We start from the raw sequence: 11130 nt of genomic DNA on the forward strand, positions 1-11130 counted from the left end.
CTAATATAAATATCTATAATAAATAAACATATATAGATATAAATATAGATATTTATCATAGAACTATTATAACAGTATGTCAGCATCACTACTTGTGCTTTGGGGCCATTCAGAATAACATAAAGGTGACTTGGGCACAAGCACAGCAATACCATGGCAGTCTGTATGATAACTGAGATGGCCATTAAGTGACTAATGAACAGGTAGTGGATAGTGCAGAGATGCTGGGCAAAGTGATGATTCACATCTGGAGTGGGATGCAGGAGGACATCACAAGATTTCATCATGCTACACAGAAGGGCATGCATTAAAACCTATGAATTGTATCTGGCATTTTCCATTCAATATTTTCAGGCCACAGTTGACCATGGGTAACTGAAACAATGGAAAGCGAAACCATGGATAAGAATGGACTGGTGCTGTACAACTGGCATGCGCGCGCGCGCGCACACACACACACACACACACACACGCTTGATATTAACAAAGAATTACATACCATTCACAGTCTGGAGGCAAAAGGGAGGCTGTGATAGACTGTAGTGATAAATCCCGTTCTCTTGAGCAGTGAGTTCTGTTTTGTTGGCCTCATCTAGCATGTCATCCTTTCTCTCATCTTCTGGATCTGATCACTATATTTTGCTTCTGTGCCTCCAGAGAAATTACGTTGGACATTTAACAATTATACAGGAAAATATCAAACCTTAACAAATATTTAAGGAGACTCTGTTGCAGGTACAGTGCACTGGAGCTTGCTGTGGAGAATGAAAGAGAAACATTAGATGTGGCCCCTTCCCACAACCATACTGATTAGTATCAAAGGGAGCAGGGGCGGTGACTGCAAGTTTATTTTTTTTAAAAAAGAAAAATCACAGGCCCTGGTTTAAAAAATTGCTTTGTGCTGTGCCTCACACTTTGGTGAGTTAAGTACTCACTGCAATACCAGAGAAAAGCCAAAGAATGTCATTTTAATATAGATATTTTCTTTGAAAAGTTAGTCTTTAGTACAGTAAAGAGGAGTAGGAGCTAACCTTTTTATATTCTCATTAGGACTATACATTATTTTTATATACATGTAAACTTGGAAACAATAACAAATTATGTAACATCCACAGCATGGAGGCTTTGATAGACTTTAATTAATTCCTAGGTAAAATTAGTATGCATTACAGTTTAGAGAAACAAAATACACAAACCTGCTAATCAAAATGTTCAGCCAACAGAGCTGGGGCTTTTTCATTAGTTATATTGCCTTGAATTTCATCACTGTACCAGCTGGCTTCTTGTCAATTTATAGTTTGGACCTTTACATCAAACAGCAAAAAAATTAATTACAGGAGAAGGAGTCCCAATAGGAATTTTGCACTTAGAGGTTTTTCACAGTTAACTGGATATGAATGGGGCTGTGTAAAGAAGAAATGAAACTAGAGAGAAGGAACTTGGTAGACTTTTTTAGAACCATTAACTATAGCAATATTAGTCCCCTGCTTCCCTGATTTTGTTTTAAGGTTTAACCGAAGTTTTCAGACTTCTCATTTCTAGAAGCACCCAGTTCTGTTACTATATTGAATGCAATGAATCATGTCATGAATTCTGAATTCTCTTAGAAAAGGTCCCAAGTGATGGCTCAAAAAATTATTATCCTCCCTTCATTTTGAATTGAGGAACATTCTACGTATTACACTACTGATCGTAATCATAATTTAATGAGCAGAACGATCATGCTTTGATGGTTAGTGCCAGATTACTTGTAATGCGTATTTTGGACTCAGAACTATTGTTCTTAAGTGTCACAGTCATTGCCTCTGTGCGCTACAGTTAGTTTAAATGTGACTTTTCTAAGCCTCTTATCTGTTGAATAAACCAGCCAAAGGTTTTAAAAATGCTTCCTTTAATTTAGCTTTCTACTTTTCTTTTTTATTTTGCTTAAAAGCCCTTACTTGTTACCCATTCTTCTAGTTGCTGACATTCTAATATAGTGAATGGTTCTTTCACAAATGCATTTAATCTTTGGATGCCTGGAGAATCTGAAGAACACATTTCTCTCCTCTGAAAAATGCATGTGAACATACATACAACATTTTGCATAAAATGTTAGAAAATCAGTAGAAATGCATGAAACCCAAGTTGTGAACACCTGTTGCATTCGTTGAGGAACATGTAAAAATATTATGTGCATATGTATACCTATCATATTAATATATAGTTTAGGAATATATAGCTTAAATTCAAATGCAGATTCAGATCATATTGTTTGCATTCTGTCAGGTTATCTATACTAAACTACATCAATTACATTATTTACCATCAACTGAATAAATTTAGATTTCTGATCCATTTTTATACACAGCAGCCCTTATTTATAGGCTCATTTGGGTTACCATATTTCACTGTACTGTCTCAATTACTGCCATGTATCCTAAGTAATTTGTAGACCATAGCTGAGAAGAGCATTCTTAACTTGTTTTAATGATAGTATTTTTCTTCATTAGGTTTGTGAGCTGTGAGCTAGTGTAGGATACTAGCAGGCATTTTCCAGTTTTCTCTCTCCAGACTTAAGAATGGTTCACTGTTATCCCAAGGTCACTTTGAAAGTCTTTCTGTGATTTGCTTCCATTTATTGTATGCTTGTGTTTATGGTTTTGAACCAAATATGAAATTTAATGTTGCGTTTGTCTGCATTAAACTTAATTTGCCCCTTGTCAGCTCGTTTACAACAGAGAAAACATTCAGAGCCACCCTGTAGAATGTTTTGTCTACAATCACTGATACAATTTTTCTGTCTCTCTTTGTTATATGCAACTTTCTATATTTTTCAGTTTAAAAGAGGCCTCTCTGAAGGAACATTTTCAGAAAACCTAAATGTCTAATAGAAATTAATAAATGATTTTCTAATAAAATAGAATCAACCCTATTTTGAATTTTTTTAATTAAAGCTCTATTTTCTAACTTAGAAATTTAATTTCATATTACATATTATATGAATATGCTTCTTGAGATGCTCTTTAAAGTAGTGAATTTATGCTTGAAAAAGATAAATGAAGTAAAAGTTAAAATATAAACAATGTCTTAAATTGAGTTACATTACTAAATATTTTGTGTGCTTTTTTTTCTTGTTCTCAGATTTTTCCAAGTACTTAAATTAACCTCATGTAATTAAATTTCTCCATTTAAAAATTAGTTACTTTTGGCCGGGCGCTGTGGCTCAGGCCTGTAATCCCAGCACTTTGGGAGGACGAGGTGGGCGGATCCCGAGGTCAGGAGATCAAGACCATCCTGGCCAACACAGTGAAACCCCATCTCTACTAAAATACAAAAAAAAAAATTAGCCAGGCGTGGTGGCGGCGCCTGTAGTCCCAGCTACTCGGGAGGCTGAGGCAGGAGAATGGCGGGAACCCGGGGGGCGGAGCTTGCAGTGAGCCAAGATCGTCCACTGCACTCCAGCCTGGGCGACAGAGTTAGACTCCGTCTCAAAAAAAAAAAAAAAAAAAGTTACTTTTTAAAAATAATTTCAGCTTTTATTGTAGATGCAGGGGATACACGTGCAGGTTTGTTATGTGGATGTATTGCATGACACTGAGGTTTGGGATATGAATGTCCATCACCCAGGAAGTGAGCATAGTACCCAATAAGTAGTTTTTCAGCACTCCCTGCTTTCACTCTCCTGCCTCTAGTAGTCCCCAGATGAATATTTTTCTTAATGCTTACTAATTTTTCAATACCATTATATGGTATTGGATGAATATTCTAAATTGATATATCTTAGAGGGCACTAAAATGAAACATTAAATATAAATGATGAAAAATACTTTTAAAGTAGAATCCTAAACATATACATTAAGGAATATAATTTGTGTGTTGAAAATTATTTTCAGGAGCAATCTGCTAATTTGTGCCTGTATCTTCAAATCATGAGTAATGTTCAAAACTTGGGAAATGTTTGATCCTAGAATATCTGCTGTTTGCCTTTGAGCAGATATTATATTTATTCAGTTTCTGTTAGGGAAATATCAGACAGGTGTACAAAGATACATTTAAAAGACTGGTGATTTTTTATAACACGGAAATATTACAAAAGTCAAAATTACTAACTTAAGGTGATTAGTTAAATAAAATTGCATTACATGGTCCACAATGGAATACTATCATGGAGATGCTTACTTATTGATTGTGAAATGCTCATTTTAAATTTCAAAATAATATATAATATGAGTCTATCTTTGTTCAAAAACAAGTTGTCGGTAGATGGTAGATAGGTATGAATGTATGTATAGTTATCACTATAGATATAGATATAAATATACAGATGTGGATATAGACAAAAATAAATACAGTGTTACCAAGAGAAAAGCAGATTATTTTGTAACATCTGTGTGTGTAATTGTGATTTTTAATAATATTTCTATGTGTTGATTACTTAATAAATTAATAAATAAAAGAAAGACAAAACATTATAATAGAAGTCAATATGTATTGAGCACATACCGTGTATCTTATATGCTTCTAAATAATTTACATGCCTTACCTATTTAATTGTAATTTTGCTACTCTTCAGTCCTTATTATCTTAGTCTTTTCATCCTACTGTAACAAACCACCATAGACTGGGTGGCTTAAACAACAAAAACTATTTCTCATAGTCTGGAGGCTGGGAAGTCCTAGATCGCGGCACTGGCAGATTTGACGTCCGCTAATGCCCTACTTCCTGGTTCACAGATGGCTGTCTTCTCACTGTATCCTCCATAGCAGAAGAAACAAGGGAGCTCTCTGGGGCCTCTTTTATAACAACATTAATCCTGTTCATGAGGCCTCAACCCTCCTGACCTAATCACCTCCCAAAGCCCCATCAACTAAATGCCATCACGTTAGGAGTTAGTATTTCAACATATGAATTTGGGTGGGGGGGAGGGGGCAACTTGCAGCCCATCACCATTATTTATGCTGTAGATTATAAGCATGTGAATTTTTCACACTGGAATGTTAGAAATAAATAATAATGTGATTTCACATTTGTATGGAGTCCATGGACCCTCTGAGGCTGTATCATGGTGTGTGTGTGTGTGTGTGTGTATGTGTTTTTTCCTGGGGAGCAGTTACTTAGCTTTTAATCAGATTGTGGGATGAGTTAATACCCTCCTCTGATAGTTTTAGTCAAACTCACCATTCATTTCTTTACTATTGAAAACTCCACTACCAAGGCAAGATACTAAGAGCAAGTGAAACTATACAGTGAAAATGAATTTGTTGTTTTCACCTCATTAATCAGCCCAAAGCAGTTGGTAAAGATAGCAAGCAGCAACAGCGTGACCTCAGGCCACATTTTCAAGCAGGCTAGGAAGAAACGGGAGTTGGGGAGGTCAGCAGGTGCCAGGAGTGTTCTAGCTTCCATGAGGGTGGTTATGGGATTCCTAACATAGTTATCTGATTTACCCTATCAGTCTGGGTATCTTGTAACGACGTTATTTTTATTTTCAATTCTGTCATTTAAGATCTAAAACAGTAGATGATTCAAAGCACATTAATAGTTGACTTTGGGATATGTGTTTGTATTATTAAAATATGAATAAATGCATCTGTGCAGAACTTCAGCAGTTTAAAGAAAGGAATAAGGCCATTCCATGAAAACCTACATGAAGAAGAGCCAAATAGCTAGCTACTCTTTGGATTCATCCTTGTTACCTGTATGGGCAGCTGATTCTCTCCTCAGAATGATGATTTTATAGATGAGGAAACTGAGCAGGAAACTGAGCACTGGAGAGATTAAATTGCCTATATTCACATCACTCATAAGTGGCATAGCTGTGATTTAAACTCAAGTCTTGCTGATGTGGGAATCTGCATTCATGGGCATCGTGTTGTATAACTGACTACTTTCAGAAGATTACAGAAAAGTTGATAAAATATAGATTCCAGCCTAGTAATCACTCCAGAATTAATGTATCCATATCATTGGCGGTAGGGGGTGAACATTTTTAACAGCCTTCCTTGGTGATTCTGGAATGTAATATAGATTGAAAAGCATAGCTTTACACCAGCTTATTTCTGCATCAGAGGGGAGATCATGTAGCAAGTTCTTATTTATGATCTTATTTTTTGGTAGCATTTAATGCTACTGACCACCCTCCTTGGGACTCTTCTTAGCCTTCTGTGTTTTCTTCTAATGTCCCCTTTACCCTGCTAACCGTTGCTCTCAGTCTTCCCTAACACGGCTTCTCTCTGCCTTCAGTTCCTTGGTGTGCTGGCCTGGCCTTTTTTCTCTGGTAGCCCTCATTATCTTTGCTTATTGAGGCTTTATAAATTACTCTCTCTCCCCACCTACAATTCTCTCTTGAGTTTCAGTACCTTATTTTTATCATTCTTCTAAATCTACAGATGCTGATGTATCCTTCACGTCTTAAATTTAGCAGGCCTAAAATTGAACTCATTATCTTCTTACCCCAAACTTTCTGTCACCGTTTTCCTCTAGTGTAGCTAATGCTGTCACTACTCAGCCCCCTGAACTCAAAACTTCAAAACTGCATTCCGACTTTCCTTTTCCTCACTGTCTCTATTCAGTCAGTCAGTCATCAAATCTTGTTATTTCCATCTCAGAAATGCCATTTGAATCGATCATTCTTTTCTCTATTTCCACAGAATTTCATCATCTGTTTTACACTGGATTCCATACTGGTTTTCCTACCGTTCAACTTTCCCTGGTATCCAGTCTTTTTTCCACATGGTACCAGAAATATTTTAATAAGAAACACATTTGAAATTCTCATGTCCCTACTTTAAAATAGCCTTTTATTCCCTAATGCCTGCAATATAAAGTACGAAATGTATACGGTTCATCCTAATGGTCCTGCTTTATCTCCTTACCACAAGTCTTATTTTGTGGCTAAACTAAACTTTTCACTACATCTCACTTTCTCACTCTGATACATTTGTGCATGTCATTCCACTAATCTGGAATCTCTGTCCAGGTATGAGAAGTTGGTCATTCTTGGCCCTGGATTTCCATAGAATTTACTTGGGCACAACATGCTATAGTAGTAATTCAGAGTCAGGGGCTGAAACCAGACTGTCTGGTTCACAAGGCCCAACTCCTTAATTACTGTGTAACATCTTTGTGCCTCCGTTTCCTTATCTGTAAAATTGAAATAATAATATTATCTACCTTAGACAATTGTCGAAGATAGGGTTAATTCATGTGCAATGCTTACAATGGTGCCTGGCACACATTAAACAGAAATTAAGCATGTGCTGCTGCTGCTACTATAATCCTGAAGACAATGGTGTGACAGTCTCCATGAAAGCGGGCTAAAGGAATTGCTTATTGTGCTGCTGCTTCTACTGTCATCTTGATGACAATGATGTAACAGTCTCCATGGAAGAGGGCTAAAGGAATTGCTTATTAATACTGGGATCAACCCAGAGATCCATGGCTGTCCCCCCAAAAAAGTATTTTGCCTATAGGAAGCCTGGATCCAGTTTGTAGGCTAACATACTATCGCTACCTCATGGCATTTCTAGTCTCTCGTAAATCACTGGCTAGTTAAAATCCCACTAGTCGTTGGATTGGCATGTGGACATATACTTGTTCCCAGACTGGAAGTCCCTTCATTATCAATAAAGATTGCTCCAGTTGCAATTCCGGAGGTACATTCTTTTGCTAGTTTCATGGTTGAAGGAGTAAGCTGTGCCATGGGTATACCTTGGGCTGGTGTGAATCAGACTTTAGACCTAGGCAGGACCTTTAAATATAGCAGAGGGACATTCCTCATGTCAATTTAAAGCATCCAGAAGTAAATATAGCCTCATAAAGTCGGCTCTCTGCTATGACATGCTGTGGACAACATCATAAGAAACATCATTTAGACTGAAATTTGAATTAAGCAAAATGTTTGTAGACCTTTAATTTTTAAGAAACTGCTATACACCTATTTATTTGGATGATATTTTTGTTTGGATGAATGTGGTCCTGAAAAGTTAAATGTAAGTTGCAGAATTTCTTAGCAAACTTCACTATTTAAAGCACCTCTGCAGTAAATTACTTTGAATTACATTCTAGCTTATTAGTTTTTATTTATTATAATATTAATATGCAGTTTATTTGAAGTAGGACACGTTTGTATTGGCTATGATACTTTCTGACTCATTGGAGAAATGTATAGAATTAATTAGAAATTTGCAGCATTAATTAGAAATTTGTAGCACTAATTAAAAAATCACAGCAATAATTAACTGTAGCACATGAAAGAAAATTTTGGAAAGTAGCATTTAATTTTTAGGGAAAGAAAAGAAGGCTTAAAGTAGAAATGGAACTTGAGGGCAACCCTAAGAACCAATTGGTTAGATGACTAATATCTAAAATTGCTTCTCAGAATGGAAACTACATATTTGTTACTGTTTTATTTTATTTTTTAAGTTTATTGGGTTTCTGGTTCTGATCATTATAGTGAGAGATAATATTATATAGATCCCCAGCCAGGGGTCTCAGCTATGCACACAGAAGAATAGCATAAGCATGCGGGCACACTTGAAATGAAAGGTACATGTCTAGTAGTAACAAATAGGTCTGAAAAAGAAATTGGAAAATTCATAATAAAAGTAATGGCTTGAGTCTCCTTAGCAGCTGAAGTTTACAAGGTATTTGCCTAATGTGATGTGGTAGGAAAAACTGGATTTTAATGAGAGGAACTCAATTTTAATGGTTGCTTTCCCACTGTGTGAAGTTGGGCGAGTCTTTTAACTGGCCAGAGCTTTGGATTTCTCATCTGTGGAATGAATATAATAGAGAGTTCCTCTGAGGATCAAAAAATAACCTACATACAAAGCCTTTGGCAATTGTCAAGCGTTGTACAGATTTCAGAGATTATAGAAATAGAGATTTCAGAAATTACTCTGAGATCTCAGAGTTTATTTCAGAAATGAAATAAGTATGGCATCAATAATTGTCTGTGCTTGAGGAAACCAAGATGTGCCACAAGTAATGAGCAGCCAAACTGAAGCTGGACCCCAGGCTTCTGAGTCCAAATGTGGTGCTGTCTGTGCTAGACCATGCTATGTTTGAGCTACACCTGTACATCATTCGCAGGACACAGGTCTAGTAAATGATAGCCTAAACTGAATTTTAAAAACATTAAAAACATATAATTATTGATTTATTATTAGTAAGAAATTCTATTATTACAAGGTGACATTTACATTTGTGTTTTAATGCAGGTAATGAATTTGGGCATCCCGAATGGTTAGACTTCCCAAGAAAAGGAAATAATGAGAGTTACCATTATGCCAGACGGCAGTTTCATTTAACTGACGATGACCTTCTTCGCTACAAGTTCCTAAATAATTTTGACAGGGATATGAATAGATTGGAAGAAAGATGTGGTTGGCTTTCAGCTCCACAGGTAAGCTCTTTACTCTGAATGCTGTGTTTTAGTCACCAATGATGAACATGCTTAGAATGGCAACCGATTTAAATCCATATGCAGGTCTTTTAAACAGCATTTGATTATTCAGTGCGTAGTGTCCTGTAACATACTTCAGGTTGTCAAAACATGCCACTGAAGTCTCTCCAATTGATAATGAAAATCTTAAACATAATGGCCTGCTTAGTTTCCTGGTTTGTTTGTTGTTACTATTTAAATTTAGTAATTTGTATTTTTATTGGTTAAAATAAACAATAAAAGTTCTGCAGGGAACCCATTTTGGAAATTGCTGTGGAAACATCTTAATTGTTTTGACCACTTTTTTATGTAAATAATTATGCTGTCATAAACTACCTTGACAACATGTAGATTTCTTTATTCCTTTTTTTTTCTCTTCTTTACTGGTCTCTAACTTGTAATTTCAATAGATGCCATTATACCTGCATGCTGTTTTGTATTTTTCATGAGACTGTCTGTCCTCTGGAATTAACGTCTCAGTTTTCAACAAATTTTAGAAAATGTAATTAACAAGTGAAAATTTTATACAGGCTTCTTTTTTTCCTGGCAAAAATTAACATATAATACGTCTTTGTTATAATCCATTTACTTTATACTGGGGCTGTTTGAAATTACTGTTGATGTGTTTTTACTTTGGTGTATATGATTATTTTTTTTTTTTAAATGGCTGAACAAAGGTATTTATATATTCAGTAAGATTTGCTCCATGACATGAATGCCCTAATCACGTTTCTTAGTAATGCTGTTTCCAGAAGAGAGAGCAAAATGATGCTCCTTTTCAATAGGAACAATGTTGAATACCAAAAGGCATCACATTTACTCTAGAGCTTTAGTTCACATTTCTGAATTACCAAGAGTGCTGCTGCTGATGATATGCATGGCAATAAGTCCTCTCAGAGCTCGGGCTGAGTGAGGATGGTGTTGGAAAAGCAAAGGCTTTTCACAGCCAACTGAAAATACATGATGATGAATAAAAGAAGAGAGTTTACAGATATAATTTCTTTTCAGACCTTATCTTTTTATTAAGAAAAAAAGTATTGTAATTGACTTTAGGTTGCCATTGAATCTGACAAAGTTGGGTAAAAATGGAAAATGGTTAAGAGAGTTATAATTTCAGAAACTACGTTAAAATAACAATGTTACATTGAATTTTGAAAAGTAATTTTATATACCTAACCGCAGTAAGCTGGAGACTAAAAGTCTTAAAGAAAATTCACTTGTAAGTAGATCTAATATATACAAACACTTTGTAGTATGTATAGGTACCATGGTTTTACTTAAAACTTGAGCCACAATACTAGTTCTCCATTTGAGCTATGAGGTCGGCAAGTGGCTGGTGAGCTTTGTATACGCCACTAAGCAATTTTTGAGACTGTTCTTGGTTCACAGTTAGGTATAGCAAAATTGTAACATGTTCAAAAAAGTATAGTGTTCTGAAATACTCATTTTGGGTTTAATAAGCAGACTGTTGAGAAAGACGAAAACTAAGGTACTTGTAGCAGCATCTGGATATTATTTAAATGTAACACGTGTGTTAATTCTTGCAGGCCTATGTGAGTGAAAAACATGAAAGCAATAAGATCATTGCTTTTGAAAGAGCAGGTCTTCTTTTCATTTTCAACTTCCATCCAAGCAAGAGCTACACTGACTACCGAGTTGGAACAGCATTGCCAGGGAAATATCCTTTTTGTTACAAGTGAATA

General features: G+C 35.7%; 1 protein-coding gene across 1 annotated transcript in view; it reads left to right on the forward strand.

Annotated features, from left to right (window-relative positions):
- GBE1 (1,4-alpha-glucan branching enzyme 1) overlaps positions 1 to 11130 on the forward strand; it is a 277716-nt gene that overhangs the window by 222117 nt on the left and 44469 nt on the right. The window contains exons 13-14 of the mRNA XM_017875583.1: positions 9204 to 9388; positions 10975 to 11105. Coding sequence (XP_017731072.1) covers positions 9204 to 9388; positions 10975 to 11105 — 316 coding nt within the window. The remainder of the gene's footprint in view (positions 1 to 9203; positions 9389 to 10974; positions 11106 to 11130) is intronic.

Source organism: Rhinopithecus bieti, unplaced genomic scaffold (genome assembly GCF_001698545.2).
Source record: "Rhinopithecus bieti isolate Rb0 unplaced genomic scaffold, ASM169854v2 scaffold_566, whole genome shotgun sequence".
Classification (NCBI taxonomy): Eukaryota; Metazoa; Chordata; class Mammalia; order Primates; family Cercopithecidae; genus Rhinopithecus; species Rhinopithecus bieti.